The 18,810-nt window shown below is 40.3% G+C and overlaps 1 protein-coding gene across 1 annotated transcript in view; it reads left to right on the plus strand.

Annotated features, from left to right (window-relative positions):
- The window catches only part of usp6nl (USP6 N-terminal like), a 111,181-nt gene that overhangs the window by 52,006 nt on the left and 40,365 nt on the right, over positions 1-18,810 (plus strand). Inside the window, 3 exon segments of the mRNA XM_042334851.1 lie at positions 3,839-3,920; positions 10,651-10,690; positions 13,579-13,659. Of these exon segments, the coding sequence (XP_042190785.1) occupies positions 3,839-3,920; positions 10,651-10,690; positions 13,579-13,659 (203 nt within the window).

The following is an 18,810-nucleotide window of genomic DNA, read 5'->3' on the forward strand; positions in this document are numbered from 1 at the left end:
TGGCCGATTTGGAGACTGCAGAGGTTATTCCTGACTTGCCCTGACTTCTGTTTTTTTGGATGTTGGAGCTACATTAGGCAAGAAACTGACTGAAGATTTACCAGTTGAAGTTTCAAAGCTGTCCAAATGCTGTAGACACACAGCAGCACCTTAACTGTTAATAATAACTTGTGTACTTAAATGCTGGATGGGGATCCGTTCTTCATACCAATTGTTCTTTTTTCGCTTCTTTAAAATATTACTAATATTAAATATTAGTTTTGATTTTTCTAAAAGGAAGTTGAAAGTCATATTGTTCTTCAGCATCGATGTAGGTGTAAAACACAGCCCATACTCTGCCCATGGTGGGAAATTAAGCTTTAAGATGTGATTTTGCCGAATATACAGGAGGGATGCCCTGTAATGGTCATGCTCGAGTTTCTCTCATTGCACTGCTTCCCTCCATTTATGGAGGTTTCTAGGTTTACCACAATTATGAGGCGTAGATCAGTAATTCAGTGGAATGATGGGATCAAACTTGTTTCCAATCACCTTGGAATGCCTTGACCTAAATCTTGTCAAATGATTTCAAAAGATTTCAAATGAAATGAAAAGAAGAAAGGATTGAATACAGCTGCGTGTTTTTTTCGGTGAAGCCATTAAAAACACCAAATATTTGTTGTTGCTGTGGGGTATGAAGGATATATTTCATATTACAAGCGAGCAAAGACCTAACAATTTATTTTCAAATATATCATTGTATGTATGGGTAAGTGAAGACTTTATAGAGCTTTAGAAGGATTTGGGGACAAGATGAGTAATGACGGATGGATTTTCATGTGGATAGCACACTGGGACAAGAAATGTACGACGTGTGTACATGATGGAGTATCCATCAGGAACGAGATGGGGATTTGGATTTCAATTATTCACTGCCATGTCGGCTTGAAACTTATCAAGAAGGCTAGCCAACTTGTAAGATGCTGAAACGCTGACATACAATCAAAATGCTGGAATTACACAGCAGTTCAATCAGCGAATGAATGATAGATAATGTTTCAGTACGACTCTTCATCACGGAATGGGTAGATGAGGGGATATGTAAGACCGACCAAGACGAGAACAAATGAATGCTGTCACAAAGGTCTAGCTAATTTGGGGGATTTTTAGAGGCTGTTAAGACTTGAAGGTTTCTTTCCTATACTTTTCCATCATAAATGCCGGGAATATTTAGTAAGAGTTGATTGTTAAAAAAAAAAGATTTGAGGACATTTTCAGCTTTGGGGATGGGTGTGCATTGCAGTTCAGCCATTTAAGTGATCAGCACTGAAATCGCAGACTCTGTGATCATGCAATGTACATAAGTAACTTGCTTCAGGCTGTATTCTTGGAGCAGAGGTACGTTTCTCGGCACTAGAATCAGTCATGTTTGTTGCTGGAGACCTGATAGTGAAAGAGCCAGTTGGTTGTGGTGTGGCTATTACGCAAAATGCAATCAGTGGTAGAATTTTACCAAATTTCACTGAATGTAACCGCTTTTTTTTGTGATTTTTTGCACAGTTTTCTTATACGTGAAAAATTGACCCTTGGGAAAATCCCCCCAAATCCCGAGGTTGTTTTGTGGATCATAAACAACTTTAATGGTTACGTGATACCCACAGCCGAATAGCCTACTGACATGTTTTGGGCATCACGTGAACATTAAAGTTGTTGCACATAAAGGAATGGCACCTGATAGAGGTATTGTACAGGGTGTTCACAAAGTCCTGTTACCCCCATGTTTCTTTTAACACAGTGCACTGACCAACCACTGAAACATGTAGAAGAATGATGATAATTGTACTTGATTGTATTCAGTACAAGTGTTTTAACTGTATTTAGACATCCAGAGGGTGTGTGGGCGCGTGTGTGAGTGCCATTATTTTCACAGCAGATAACGATCCGTCGCCGTGTTCGGTGCGACATCTTAAGTACCATGGATGGAGTGATTAAGAATTACTGGTATCAGACGTCGCTACACGCAATTTGTCTGCAACAGAAAATAAAAATCCATTGTAAGAAAGAAAACAGAGGGTAACTTGGCTTTGTGAACAGCCTGTAGGGTGACGATGCCCATGCAACTGATGCTATTTTACTTCAGAGCCACACTGGAATCTTATGTTGATTCACAAGAAAACATTTCACAGTTAATGAAATGGATAGTTTAAGTGTGCAACTAATAACCGTATGTAAGATGATTTAATGTCATAATCATCTTTGTTCAAATTGTAAATGTTAATGTACTTCATGCAGCAGTGTGAACATTTAAATCCATCGTGCAATTATATAATATTACAATGTTTTCGCTCATACAAGAAGTGCCTTTAAGCTAAAATTGTTTCCTTTCTGGAAAAGCTGTGTTGGTTTGACTATTTTCATGATTGAGCTCTTAATGTTTTTGGCTTTGATCAAGGTAGATTTACATCTAGAGCATGATTTTCCTCAGGTTAGAGAAGTGACAGGAATAATGCGTAAGATTTATATATGTATAATGATATAAAACTCATCTAATTCTCTATGTAATTTGTGTAGATGTTAATGAGAAACTGAATCACTTTTTATAGTTGAGTAGCTAATGAGTTGTCATGTTCAACGTCTAAAAATGAAACCAGCCGTCTGCTTGGATCATCTCAAGCAGATAAGAAGTTGAAGGATATTAAAGTTAGAGTGCCTTTCAGATCAGGACCTTAAGGTTTTGTAAATCACGATGTGAAATAAACTGCTGAAAAATATAATCAATAAATGTGATTACAATGCAATAACCCAACTTAAAGTGGTCAATTTGTAAGATATTCATAGATGTATTTTTTTTCCGACTTAATGCGGAAACCCATCTCCATGTTTAAGAATAAGCAAACCAAACATGCATCCCACCTCTATATGGAAATTCCCAAGAGATTAATTGAAACAGAATTTGCACACTTTCTTATCCTGCTTATTTATTCTGGAAAGTTTGGGCGCAAGTTCTGATGTATACAACTTTCAGTAAGTTCACCCTTTTCTCTTTTTTGACCCCAATTTTTCCTTTGATTTCTCTCCTCCATTTTTGGCAAAAAAAAGACCTCAAAATACCAGGGATTTTATTTCACAGATCAAAAAAATGTTTCCAATAAGATGCTGTACCGAGGTCAGATGTCACTCCTCAAAAGGAGAATGGAGATTCTCAAGTTGTCTGGCTAACAATCCTCAAATAAAATAGGTCATTTATTTCATGGCTGTCTGGAACATTGCTGTGCGCAAATCGTCTGCCACGTTTGCCTACAAAATACCCTGTCAGTACACTTTAAACAGTAAAAAGCACTTTAAACAGTGCTTTGAGACGTTTCCTTCCTTCTCTTCCCCTCCCCCCCCCCCCCCCCCACTTTCCCCCCAGGACATTGTAGGACTATTGAATGTAGGGTTATTATTTATTATTATTCCAACTTTAATGGCCTTTATAAATGCCACACTGAGTTCCTTGCCTAAGTGGTAGGCAAGAACAGGTCCCTTCAGGCTTCTCTGCTGCCTGGTATGAAGTTGACAGAAGATTGTCACTCGTTGTCTTTCACTCACTGACATTGCCTTTCACCACTCTGTGGAACTAATGTCTGGTATTTTCATGGAACACTAATAGGAAAAAGGTCCTCCTTAAAAATATTTTTTTTCGGCTTCTGTAAATGGTTTATTTTGGTTGTGGCGTTTTAGGTACGTTTGCTGAACCTTGTGTATGTAAGGAATATTTTTATTTCAAATGATTTCATCCCTAAAATGAAATGGTTGATGTGCAGCACTGTTACCTCAAAAGCGAGTGTCAAAAAGTAATGTCTTTATTCTGTTTCAGGGACGAGAGGAGCAAAGATTGATCCGTGGGAAGATGCGGAATTCCATATCTATAAAGTCACGGATCGTTTTGGTTTCTTACAGTAAGGCTTTAGTTTTTATACGTTTCTATTTATTCGCTTTTTTTGAAAAAAAGGCTCATTTTTTGCACCAAATTCATTGAGTCTCATGAGAACATTGTGCTCTTTGCATCATTCGATGACTAATAACATAAATAATAATCAATTTGCATGGCTGCCGAGCCATTTTTTTTGGGGGGGACAGCGGTGGTGTTATCAAAGGGGGTTTTGGATGGTATAAACCAGTGGTGGGCAACCTGTGGCCCCGCGGGGCCGGGAATGGCCCACCGGGGCCGCCAGAAGCAGCCCTCCGCCTCGAACATTCGCACGAGTCTAGGTAAGTCTGTATTCGATCGGCAGTGTGTTTTCAATTTTTTCTTGTTTGAATGTTTCTTTTCATGGCGTAAATCAAGAAATATTCAATAAAGAACATGTATTTTGTTGGCCACCACTGGTATAAACATTAGAGAATGAGAGCGGGAGGGGAAAGAGGGAAGTAATCTATAAAAATGAGGTCATCTACAGTGTTTGGATTTTCGTGTTCCATTAAAATCGTAGTTATTAAAAAAAAGTTTACTAGGAAGTTCTTGTTTATCAGAAAATGAGCCCAGTTATATCAATCTTGAGAAATGGTGTGTGGCATTTATAAGATCCATTGCGTAGCTCGCACTGTAACACAACGGAGGACTTACTTTATGGTGTCACTTTCAAATTCTGCACTATCCATTTTGTCAGTTTGCTGTATTTTCAGTTCTATGAATCATTGATTTAATGCTTTAAACTCCCAGATTGATACTCTGCCATAACGACAAGCGCTTGCATTTATGTAGAGTTTGACCCTGAGCTGGGAGAGGTTTTCAGGGTTAAGGTAGTACATCCTTCCTCCCTGCTTTCAAAATGTTCCTAAAACCTGCTCTTTACACTTGGTCGCTTCCTGTCTTATCCCCAAAATCCCATCCCGCTGGGGTCTCACATTGCCTCTGTGAGGTTTTTTGAGATGTTTTCCTACATGAAATATGGTATCTAGGTGTAGGTTGTTGTGATTGGAATCTTCTTGAAGGAAATGCTAGTGCGTGGCAAGCAAATATAACAGCCTTTTCTCTGTTTTATGTCAACTTTTACTCTTAACAAGTGACAGTGTATCATCAATTTCTAATATAATGTTTAGTTCATTTAATGACAAAATATTAATGCCATTTTAAGAAAACTTCGACTGACCAAATTCTCTTCTCTTAAGTAATGTTGCCATACGCTAAAGATGTTTTTCATGAATGAGTTTGAACTAAGTTGACACTGAATTAACTTCAGCTTATCTTAACTAACAAAAATATTTTTTTTCGATGGCTACTTTCTGTTGGAAACTCATTTGAGAAGGGCTATCATTCAAACACCGTTCCAGGAAATTGGGAAAGCTTTTAAAATGTTAGCAATTCAATTTGTGTGTTAAAGATTTATAGTCTGGGCGTATTGTGAAATGATTGTTGTGTTGTAATGGGAAGAGGATTTTGCCATTGGAAAATTATTCTGTCAAGGCAGTGATCTGCAACATCTTACATGATACATTATGTGTTGGGTTTAGAGCTGTATAACCAGGTGAGGGTAACAAGATATTGATATCAGGCCAAGAACAGAACATGGCACACATATTAACTCTCAGTATGTTTGCAGAAACACTGTCATTGACACTGAATCAAATATATATTCAAAGCTCCTGGAGTTCTTGAAGCCTTATTTATAAGAATGCACAGTGTCAGAGAACATTATTGTAATCCATTTGACTGGAGTGGGCCTTTTTTTTAGTGTGGTGCTGAAAGGTGAGTGTACGATACTTCCAATATAGCACAGATCCACAGTCGACCTTCTTTGTGTCCATCTAATTAGATGCAAACTGTCTGTTCACCTTCCCCTTTTGAACTCGAGTCTATAGTGTGTCCATGGCCAAAGCTATGAAATGATTTCTGCATTTATCTAATACTTATTTTCCCTAACGCATTGTTACATTAGCCCTTTTGAGTATTGAATTTCATTGATTGTATAAAACTGCTTTCTCTTCTTCCCTCCCATCCATTATACTGCTCTTTCTTCTCTCTTCACCCCCTCCCACACCACCCCAGCTCCTCCTGCAGCTGATTTAGTCAGTGAACCCAGCCCAGGTTAGTTAAACATGAGCTCCCTGAGTGTGTCATTTGTCCACCTTCTATGGTTTAAGTTTTGCTCCATTTCACTGACATCATCGTCCTGTATGATCTTTAAACTAAAAGTATATTAAAGATGTTACTCACTTTGTTGTTTTATGTTTAGTACAGCAACAGAACTGTTACTGCAGCACGATTGTAATTGGAAGCAACAACAATAATAATAATAAACCTTGCATTTGATAGAGCACTTTTTCACGTCTGCTAGATCTCAAAGCGCTTCACAGAACACACTGTAAAGTGAATTGACTGTATATTTGTGGGCGAACGCGGCAGCCAATTGCGCACAGCAGCGTCCCACAAACAGTCGTGCGTTGAAAATGACCAATTTATTATTGTTTTGTTTTTTGGAGGGATTATTATTAGGCTCTGTGTGGAGTAAGGAAACTTGCCCAAGGTTTGGCCCTCTGCCTGGAATTGAACTCAGGTGTCTCATTTGCAAGGCGAGTGCTCTAACCACTGAGCTACAGGACTCCACCAAACAAGAACGAATTACATTTGTATAGCACCTTTCATGTCAGGTGCTGGACCTGAGTTGGTGGTTGGGATCAGGAGGGAGGGTGGGTAGGGGGTAGGAGGGTGACCGAAGGCGAGGTCGAAGAGGAGGGTCTTGAAGGAGGCAAGGGAGGGGGCAAGGTGGACAGATAGTGGGTTGGCATTCCAGAGGGTGGGTACAACACTCATGTTAACAAATGTGGAAAACAGTACCAACTTTTGTGCAAGTTATTGTACAGAAAGATGACTACGTTCTCTTTTCTATACCAGGTGGAGCAGATGACTGTAAGTATATTTCTTGCAGTGTGTGGGTCTCGCTTGTACTTTCGTTCTGAGTCACTGATAGCTCTTAGCCATTAAGTTACACAATTGAAATGAACTCTTAAACAACCCACAACCTTGTTTCTAAACCGACTTCTCCAAATATTCCATCAGTGAGGTGAATGCAAATGGCATTTTAGTGCCAAAGCAGATGGTTTATTGGGATTTTTTGGGGGTACAAGTCGTTAGTGTATTCTGCTAATAAAGTGAAACTGAATTGAAAAGAAGAGTCATTACAGAAAAATCCTGACAAACCTGAACTTGTGGCGGTTCTATGAACAGAATAAATTATATACCGCAAATTATACAGCAGGGAATACACATTTTATTCACAGCTTGTTAAATGAAGTGCAGCATTCATTGAAATGAGGCATTTTTACTTGATATGGCTGGGAATTATGAAGTGACATGTTTGTTCTGACTTCCATTAATACCAAGACCAAAAGAGTTAACAACACAACATAATTAACTTTATAATGACTGGTTGACTTCCCTGATTATTCCACATTCATCAATTATAATATGCCTTTTTTTAAAAAAATAAATAATGGTAATTTATTTTTAGATCATCATACAATTACCTGAGACGTATTGGGTTGAAGATGACAATCAAGATTCTCATGTTAAAAAAAACTTGCAAGTCTGAGCGCGTTGGCCCAGTGGGGCTTTCATTGAAATTCAAATGATGAAAGGCTTTGTAAATCACTAAATTGCCTTCACCCTCTGTCTTTGATCTCTCGAAAAACGACTCTTGTGAATTTCTTGTGAATATTTCCCGGAATGTAGTGCTTAGCGCGTTCGCCTCACAAGCGATATGACCCGGGATTGGTTCCCGGGCAAGGTGAAACCTTAGGCAAGTCACCTTACTCCACAAGCCTCTGTTTTATCAACCAGCAAGTAGGAACTCCGGTTTTTAGTCCATTGGCGGATCGCTTTCCAGGAGTAATAATCCCTCAAAAAAAAGAACTTATTCACTCAGTCCAGAACCGCTTGGAGGGCACTGGTGTGCAATTTCACCCACAAAATGCACAGTCAATCCACTTTGCAGTGTATTCTATGAAACGCTTTGAGACGCCTCAACAATGTGATAAGGCGTTACATCAAATGCAAGGATTATTATTATTTTAACAAAAAGATCAGGCATGAATGGAAACCCGCACTAGGGCCTCGGTTTATCTTAGTTTATCCTTGGTGCATCCTTTCTTAAGATGTAAGTAAAATGTTTAGTAGCGTAGCATATTGATGCCCTTTATGACCTGCAATCACAGTGAAGATGCCTGAAGAAGAAGAAGTGGGTAGAGGAAGATTTGGAGACCAGCTTGGGTCACTTGGGGGGACGATAGATGACATGTGCCGAGTGTGTATGTACATCTTGGAAGAATCTTTTAAGGAATGGAAGAAGTCAGTAGGAAGAAAATAACTTGAATATGGAAAGGGAAAACAAAGGAAGGCTTTTCAATGTTATCATTGCATTTAACATATACAGCCAATTTAATTCACTTTATAGTATATTTTGGGAAGCGCTGCTACTCTCCCTGTTATTGTTGAGACCTTCAACTACGTGATAAGGGGCTGTATCAAATGCAAGGATTTTTATTATTAAACTGGGGCTACATGTTGTCAGTTGTCTAACCACAATCAGGTGTTTGGTTAGCTCGGTATTGCAGAATAGCTTCAATAGGATACTCGTGTCAAGTAAAAGAATGAGATGCTAGGGTAAAAGTACTTTACTAAGTCATTTGTATTGGGCTTAGCCAGCTCAATAATGCTGACAGGGACTGAGATAGTGCGGCTCTCTGTGTTAGAGAGAAGCTTTTTTCAAGCACAATCTTTCATCTCTCTCAGACTGTACCCTGGTGTATTAAGAGAAGCCTCTTCGAGCCTTGCTCCTTAGCAACTTTTGCACTCTTGGTTCAGCTTACGTGCAGAATGTGATTTTTGGAAAGAAGGAAATGTGCCACACATTTAAATTAGTAACAAATTGTTCAGGATAAAATCCTTCTGTCATTGAAGTGATTAAAAATAAATGTTTTCATATATTGTAGTTCGGGACTGTGGTGGCTTTAGAACAGCAAAATTAACTATTTTTTGATAGGCCATATGTTAGCTCGATGATATTTTCTATTGAGAAGCATTTTTTTTCGTCCTGTTTACTACAAGCTTGTCTCCTCACCTTAAAACAGCAACTCGCATTGGTCCACAAGCAATAGCTTTGTGAGTTAGTAGAGTATTGGACATGGTGGGGGAGGGGGGCAGGGCGGGATTTGCCTGTTCAGGTGGGCATGAAAGACGTCGTGGCACTATTTGAAAGAGAAGGGAGTTCCTTCCGGTGTTCTGGCCAACAATCCCCCAAATAAAATTGGTCATTCATTTCATGGCTGTTTGCGGGACACTGCTGTGAGCGATTTTGTTGCCACGTTTGCCTACAAATACGTAATCTCTCGATTTCACAGTAACTCCTGTGAATTCCATTGAGGTGTCCTGACATTTGATTTAGCGTGGTAAGGCGATATATCAAATGCAAGGATTATTCTTATTATTAAGGAAGAGATTCATCAGGTGCACGCTCACTTCCAGAATAGTCCCTGTTAATGCACAAAGCCTTTCTGTTCTTCACTCTTCCCTCTTTCTTCTCTTTATACCTTTTGGCTATGGAATTAGGAGGGAAAGGTAATCTACCTGCGTTTCTGACAATTTAGCTGCGTCAATAAACTTGAACTTTGTTATGTATTCTGAGCATTTAATCCCTTGTGACATGGAGTGAAAATCATCTTTCACTTACATTCTCATCATGGGATACCTCACCATTGTTTCTGTCTAACACAATACCTGGTAGCACCAAATAAATTACAGTGAAAGCCACCTCAGCGCTTTGGAAACAAATAACATAAGTTGAACGCCTTCCAAGACGGATGTCATATCTCGGGATTAAGACGACATTGATGAACTCGACAAGCTGTGCGTGATGTGTTTTCTTCTTGAAACACTTTCCAGTCTTTGCTTTAACCTAGTTCCACATTCTTGTGCGTTTCAATCTTGTGTTCGTGTACATTTCAATTCTGTATTCCTTTCCATTTTGTCAGAATAAAAAATAAAGTCGGTTTAATTTAGAGGAACTATACAATCTCCCCCAAAACAGCTACAGGTTTGTTATTGACATTGATCGTTCCCTAAGATTTTAACCCATCATCTTCCAAGCTTGCAGTAAAAGCTTGAGCTTACTCTAACTAGTTCCTTGCTTTTCACCTCCCCAGAGGTTTCTGACTGTGGGTGGTGTTAAATGGACGCACTAACTAACTACATTAATTTCATAGAATGGTGATATTAATGATGAAGTGTTGAACATCAAACTGAGTGAGATTCGATAATGTATCTTAAAAACAATTGGCATGTTATTCCCTCTACTTAATTTGCAGAGCACTAGTGACTATTTTTTATTTTCTTAACAAATTTCACGTGGCCCTATGCATGTTAAGATGAGTATCTCTGCAGACGATTGCCTTTAAGATACAGTCACTATGCATTACAGTAAATCCTGGAGCTTTAAGATGTCCTCCCAACGAGAGAGTCACTTTACCAAATGCAAGTTTCTTTTTAAAAAAAATTGTCAACTGGATTGAGATGTTACCTCTGTTAATTATGTGTTTATTAAAGTTTATTTGAAAAAAATCTGATTAAAATATTGTTCCGGTGGAAAAATCAAGTGCAAATGTGATGACTGAAATGTATTTTGTTCTACACAGTGCGGATGAGCTCCCTGTGCCTGACGCTGTGGAAGAAAGGGTAAGCCAACGATTCTTATGATTGCAGGACAAAGTTATGCTCTTTGAAACATTATGACATGCAAAGCAGTGCCTCAACACATTTGTTGGCTCTCCCAATGAGTAAAACAACAAACTCAGGATTATGCGTGACTAAAGAACAGGGTACTTGTTTCACAATTATCTCTGGAAATTGGATGAAAAGGCTTTTTGAATTTATGAAAGTTAATCCTTCCTTTATTTTGAAAAGAAATCACAACATACGTTAGGTTTAAAAGGTTGATAGATTTTTTTTAATGAGCATTTTAAACTACTACACTACTGTGGAGTCCTGTAGCTCAGTCGTTAGAGCACTCGCTTTGCAAGTGAGAAACCTGAGTTCAATTCCAGGCAGAGGGCGACACCTTGGGCAAGTTTCCTGACTCCACACAGAGCCTAATAATAATCCCTCCAAAACCCAAAACAATAATAAATTGGTCATTTTCAATCTACGACTGTTTGTGGGACATTGCTGTGCGCAATTGGCTGCCGCGTTCGCCCACAAATATACAGTCAATTCACTTTACAGTGTGTTCTGTGAAGCGCTTTGGGACGTCCTCCCGACGTGAAAAGCGCTATATCAAATGCAAGGATTATTATTATTATTACTTTTAGCGAAATTTAAATTGGGAGAAATTGTCAAATTGGCTTCATCAATTATAGTTATTTTAATTAGTTAACAGGAGTTCTGAAGTATTTTTGTTTCTATAAAATACACAACAACTTGCATTTATATAGAGCCCTTCATGCAGGATAGCATCCTGGAGCGCTCGACAGTGGTGGAGTCTGATATCGAGCCAGGGGGAGAGGTGATCGTGTTAAATCCCTATTAGAACTGCTACAAATACGGATGGTCTTGATCTATGGAAACAGGAACTGATTCATATAATGCTACTGTTCTAGTAGAAAGTCCAATTAAATTTTAGTCATTATTTTGGCTGTCTTCGTGAAAGCGTTGTCTTGTTTCCTTATTTCTTTCCGGGGAAGCATTCCTGCACTGTTTCCTTTTATGGCAATGAATCATTTGGTTGTGAGCAGTGCAGTGCACTTGCAGGCAGTTAATGCCGTTGTGTGTTGATTTGACAAGTGTTAACAGTTTGCATTGATCAAGAATAAAAATTTTCATGCTACGTTTATACCCTCCAATCCGGCTTACGCACTGCCCACAGCACGGAAACAGCCCTGGTCAAAGTCACTAATGACATTCTGAACATCTGTGATCAGGGCTCCCTCTGCCTCCTTGTACTCCTCGACCTCTCTGCCGCCTTCGACACTGTCGATCACTCCATCCTCATAAACCGCCTCTCCTCCTTACTTAATCTTTGCGGACCTGCCCTTGCCTGGTTCGATTCCTATCTCTCTCACCGTCTTCACTTTGTTGTCTCTAACGGTTTCTTCTCCAGCCCCCGCACTGTCACGTCTGGGTCCCCCAGGACTCTGTCCTTGGCCCTCTCCTCTTTGATATCTATATGTTCCCCCTTGGTGATATCATCCGCAGACATGGGGTCAACCTCCACATGTATGCGGATAACACCCAACTTTATCTTTCTGCCTCCACCCTCAACTGTCTTTTTTCCCCCACATTCAAGCCATGACCCGCTCTACCTTCTCTCACCTCTGTAACATCGCCCGACTCCGCCACGACCTCACCCCTCAGGCCACTGAAACTCTTGTTGATGCCTTCATCACCTCCAGGCTCGACTATGCAAACTCCCTGCTTGTCGGCTTTCCCAACTCCTCCCGCCACAGGCTGCAGATAATCCAGAACTCTGTAGCCCGTGTCCTCTCCTGCACCAAACTCCGTGACCCCATCTCCCAAACTCTCACCCGACTCCACTGGCTCCCTATCCTTCAGAGGATCCAGTTTAAAATCCTGGACCTCATGTACAATGCTCTCCATGGCCTCGCCCCACCCAACCTCTGCAACTTCCTAACCCCCTACCAACCCGCCCGTTCCCTCCGCTCAGCCGGCTCTGGCCTGCTCCATGTCCCCCGCCCCACCATTGGCGGGAGAGCCTTCAGCCACTCTGCCCCCAACCTCTGGAATTCCATTCCCCAGTCACTCCACCTTGCCCTCTCTTTAGCCTCTTTCAAGACCCTCCTCTTCAACCATGCCATCGGCCACCCCCCTTCCCCCCCCAACCCCAGCTGGGATCTGAAATGCTGTTCTCTGTCCAGTACCTTGGGACGTCCTCCCGACGTAAAAGGCGCTATACAAATGTAATCTTGTTGTTGTTGGAGAGGCACATTTATTTGAACTGTCTATAGATCCTCCCACCCCCAGGTCAAACAATTCCAGAATAAGTCGCAGGCCATTCAATGCACCCAATAAGTGGAACTGCTACTATATGTACCATGCTTGCCACTTCCCAGACTGTCTTAATCCTCCAACTGTTCTGGACTACAACTCCTATACTGCACTGTGGCTTTAAGGAAATGTGACTGCTGATCACTGTTAGACCTAGGATTATGAAAGTAGGTATCCAGTCAGGTTTAGATTCACTGTGCACAATTGGCTGCCGTGTTTTGCCCCCAAAATATAGTCAATCCACTTTATAGTATATACTGTGAAGTGCTTTAGGACATCTCAATGGTGTAATAAGGCGCTATATCAAATGCGAGTAATATTATTCCTGGGTCCAACATTTAGCAAGGTAATACAGAATTTTCAAATAAGCGAATGATACTGCACTTTCCACAAGAACTATTTGATTGTTTTAAAAAGAAAAGGCCAACTCATTGGCAGATGTGATAGGAACTGACCATATATGTAGGACCACAGGGTCCCCACATTAAAAGGGAACCCAATGCTCTAATAACGGGGTTGTCGTATAATTTGATTTTAACGGTGGTTGTGATTTGCTTTTAAAGGTTAAGCAGTTGGAGATTGAAAGAACAGGAAAATGGATCAAAATGGTGAAAGGCTGGGACAAATACAAGAACACTGAAAAGGTAAGTGCACCTTTGCAAATAGCAGGTTTTTCTTTCTGATTTTGCTGGCCCGTATCTTTACCGTTCACTTAACTGCCCTTTCCGATAACTTATTTGCACAAGTTTATTACTCTTTGTGTAAGAAAAAAGTTCCATTCAGATTCCTAACTTGTGACACTTTTGATTTGTGTTCCTCTGGTATTTCGCCCACAAAATATGCAGTCAATTCACTTTACAGTACATTTTGTGAAGCACATTGAGACATCTCGAAGACGTGATAAATGCAAAGATTATTATTTAAGCCCTTTGCCAAAATGAAGAAATTAACAATTTGCTTGGATTCAGGTTTGTGAACCCATTCTCCCATATAAAATAATAATAAGTAATTATATAGTAAATATTTCTTGGCAGTCCAAGGGTTACAAAGTTGGTGGCCGGAATAGTACACTAATATAGAGAGTTGAAGCTCTAGTGTATCATGCCAGAGATGGTACATGGGGGCAGCTCATTGCACAAAATGTTCTCATTTCCACATATTTTCTGGGAAAGAATCTGAGAAGTGATCTAAGACTTCCCTACGCAGAAGACAAATCTCAGTCAAGAGCAAAGCCATTTAGCCTATCTCTTAATGAATCATTACACAGCAGCTTACTGATTTGACGCTGCTTTTGGAAGACAAGAACATGTGCCCAGAACTCAACTGCTCGCTGGAATCAGTTTCAGAGCAGATGTCATTGGACATTATTCCCCTGTAATGATATTCTGCTTTATTTATAACATGAGCTGCTTAAATGCTATTCTGTGCGTGCTTGCGTGAATGTGGAGAGGGAGTGGGGGAAGAGAATTATGGCTCTCCGCAGACGAGCTTTAAATATTTTAAGATTTTTTTGTGTTTTGCCCACAAAATACAGTCACTGCACTTCACAGTACAACCTGTGAATCACTTTGAGACATCTCGACGACGTGATAAGGCGCTTCATCAGACACAAAGATTATTATTATTTTAGCCAATATGAAGGGAAAGAGATGTAAAAACAAACTTTGATAATCATTAAACTATAGTCATTACAATTGATAAGGTTTCTATTTAAGGCGACGGTTTTGAAATTCACATCAATTAACAGAAGCGCTACATAAACTCGACTTGTCTATGCACCATAGAAGCAGGTCGACCAAAGTCGAAAGATTGTACACAGTATAGAAAAAGTTTTTTTTTTTGACAATTATTGAGTTTGTTCACCTAATGTTTGTGACCTGAGCATTTACCACATGTTGTGAACGTAATGATGTTCACCATTAAATCACCTCATCCTGTAATGAGACCTTTGTCAGATTATGAGGTTTTACATTTGGTGACCTGCTGGAAGTCGGGAAATTCATGCATAACAAGTATTTTAAGCATCCAGATCCCTGCAGGACTTTTGCACTTAATCATTTTTTTGTTTTCTTTCTGAAACTAATAATAATCTTAATAATCCTTGCATCTGGTATAATGCTGTATCGTGTCTGTGAGACGTCTCAAAGTGCTTCGCAGAATTTTCTTGACAGAATGCTTACAGAATATCTCCAGAGCCAGATGGGTCCGCAGTAATCCAGGTTACTGCTAATGACAGCACGACCAGCCTGGCTCATCGGCAGGCTATGGCAGGGCAGACCAGTCACTGTAGGGGGGGGCAGGGATTCTTCCCACTCAGCTCCTGTTAACTCTGCAAGTTAAATCCCCAGCTGGTAGGGTGGTGCTAGCTGGACAAGCAGCGGGAAAGCTTGCCAGACAGCGATATCAAGCCTTCGCCCTTGCCGACCTGCGAATAATAATTTCCGGAATTGGGTAAGCGGGGTGCGTTGCTCCAGGGAGAGCGAGCGCATTCCTTTCCAACAATCTATCTCTGGAATTTCCATGCGTAGGTGGGATGCGTGGAATTCTCAGTTTAGTCTGGATACTCTTAAGCACGGTGATGAGTTTCTGCATGTGACAGGACTCTACCCGGCCGAACACGAAAAACGCGTTGCTCCGCTCATCAGCAGTGTTGAAATAGATTTGCAGCGTCTCTCAGATCTTTAGAAGCTCAGATGAAGGAGGCTTATTAGAATTTTTCTTAGCACAGACCGATCAGATGGACTCTTGGGGTGATACAAAGCATATCTCTTGTATTGCAGCTTTGATTTTTATGCAGGCTCACTCAATTTGTGTACATCTAGCAAATATTTCAACCGAATGGTTAAACAAAGCTATATATGGTCTTGATTTCAAGTTATTTCCTTACGATCTGTTCCTCATGAATAATAATCCACCATTCTGGATTTTTTTTTTAATCCCTAAAGGAAATTTTTGAGCTAATTATTGGGCTTGGCTGTTTATAGTGCGGGTGGAACTGGGGTAACTTCCTGAAAACTTTACAAGAACTATAAACAAAACTTGGCAAACTTTTAAGCACTTGCATCAGTTTGAAAGTAGATTTGACATAATAATACAGCATTAAGATGGAAAACATATGATAGCTCCCATTATTCATAAATCATTTTTGAGTTCAACAAATTAGGGATAGCACATGGCAGAATTCATAATACTGCACTTTGACACAATACGAGTTACAAAAATATTTAGCTCAAACTTAAGCAATAAAATTATTCACGCGCTCTCCCAAGTTTCTAAAAGTTAGCTTAACTGAAATATAAAATAATGTACCACCAACAATTGTGTTGCCTGCATGAATTGATGTGGGACACTGCTGTGTGCAATTGGCAAAATATGCAGTCAATTCATTTTACTGTAAATTCTGTGAAGCGATTTGAGATGTCTCAATGATGTGATGAGGCGCTATATGAAATGCAAGGAATATTATTACTATAAGTGTTAATGTTGTCGCGCCCAGCAGAGCTGGAAAATAATGGAAATCTGAAATAAAAGCCAAATGCTAGGTCTGTGTAGCAGCATCCGTCAAAAGAGTAGGAGAAATCTAATTGAACCCTGGGTTTGGATTGCGGGTCCACTTGTGATGACGCTCCTGCCATCATGGGCCAGACCATAATGAAAAAGAGGCAGGAATATTGAAAGCGCCTGTGGCTGAATTATTTCGACTGCCTGATCCAATATCCCTGCGCTGCGCCAATTCGCTGTGCACGTCCAGTGCCGATATTTTTCTGCATATCCGCAGACCCTTTAACAACACTTACTCCCAATCACCGCTATCGTCATTTAGACCACCAGAGCCAGAAAATGTCAGTCTAGTTTGCTTTCAGTCTCCACTACCATTATTTAGCTGTTAATCTTAAATATAAATGTTGTATGAGCACCACTCAACTGTTAGCGCCACCACTTGACCATCTCTGGTTTGTGCAGCCGAAGGCTTAGTGTAAAACCCAGCATAAAATCACGTTTAAATTGCCTGCTGAATCTGTGCTGGCAGAGGGTTTCAATCAGTCTTCTCCTGCAGACCAGCAATGCTGCTTTCACCTTAATTGGCCTATACAGGGACTTTACACAGGAAGGGTCCACTGCCCGAAATTTGCAAGTCATAACTTCGGACAACAACAGCAAATTATATTTATACAGCGCCTTTCACGTCGGAAGGACCTTCAACGTGACCTTTAATGTCACTCGTTCCACGGCTGCTTGTGGGACACTGCTTTGCGTAATTATGCTGCCACATTAGCCGACAAACGTAGTCACTCAGAGTAATTCCTATGAAGTAGTTTGAGTCATCTTCCCGACCTGATAAGGCACTATACCAAATGCAAGGATTATTACTATAACCGGGTACATCGTTCATTCTTGTTGCCCATGAGTGCTTTTAATTCTGTCCTTGAAAATTAACTGGTAAAGGCAGTCCCAGATTACTTCAGAACTGAACTGGGTACGAAATGTCCTGAAAGAATAAAACGGCATAAAAATGGTATCCATAACTTCAGCCACCTAGTGAGAGTTGCCTTGAGAAAGAAGCTATGACAGCTTCCACAGCTCCTGAGAAAGGATGCTACGGGGATTTATGTATGAAGATAATCATGCAACTCTTGGTATTTGTGCTAAGATTACTGATAGATCTTTTCACTGAAAGTAATGGGATTAACATGATTAATCTTGTCTACTTGAGCCATCCATTCCCTGCTTATTTTTAAATATTTTGCGCAGCACGTAATAACTGAATCTGGAATTGAGCTCCAATTTGTTCTCATTAAGGCGTGTGAAAGTTGAAGAGTTTTTCAACAGACCTTGGCACATGGCATCGTATTCCTTCAATAATCTGCTTCACTGTTTTAATTGGTAATTCGCATTTTCTCCTGCCCTTGGGACATCGTCCCGATGTGAAAGGCGCTATATCAATGCAATTTGTTGTTCTACTTTTAAAATCTGAAGTATTTAGAGATTGCTTTTTCCTTTTGGGAAGATTTTTATGTGAAACCTCATTATTTGGCATCTTTGCTAGCGTTCTGTTAGAAACTCACGGGAATACTTAACAATCATGTTGTGTAATTGTTCAGTAAAGATTTTGCCCAACGTTTGGTACCTTTACTTCAGGTGCTGCAGCCAGCCACATGCATGTTTGATATACACTCACATGCAAGTGGAGAGGTGTGTAGGGGAGATGACGTGTATGGATACATGTGCTGAGCATGTGGAATGCACACGTTACAGATGAGGTGTGTGCATGTGGAAGGGGGCATGAGATACACGTACAGGTGAGGTAGAGTGCACATGTGAAATGAAAATGGCCCGTGCACGTACATACCTCACAAGAAGCAGGGATAAATGGAGACAAAACCAGCAGGAAATTCTGCTCACTTTGCTCTAATTACCTCTATGTATCATTGGTAGAAATTGGACTTCAACAGAACTGAGAGGGAATTGGGTGGTGGGGGAGAAGGCTCGGATGAGGGCCAGAGAGAGAAGAGAGATGATAGATGTCAATTATCATGATATTGTTCCCAATTGCAGTTAATTTGCTTTGCAGTGTGCTGACCATGACAAAGTTGCATTGAGCAACTCAATCGTATTTCTTAAATTTAGGAGTGATTTAGGGGCGAGGCGACTGCTTTGGAATCTCCCGTACGATTCTTGGTAAATATTTCAGATATGAGCTGCATAAAAGATGCATTTTCAATTCATTGGGTGGTTTGGCACCACAGACATTATCATTTGTCCACTTACAACTGGTGCCTGCAGTCATCAGAAAA

The sequence above is a fragment of the Callorhinchus milii genome, unplaced genomic scaffold, assembly GCF_018977255.1.
Source record: "Callorhinchus milii isolate IMCB2004 unplaced genomic scaffold, IMCB_Cmil_1.0 Scaffold5, whole genome shotgun sequence".
Lineage (NCBI taxonomy): Eukaryota > Metazoa > Chordata > Chondrichthyes > Chimaeriformes > Callorhinchidae > Callorhinchus > Callorhinchus milii.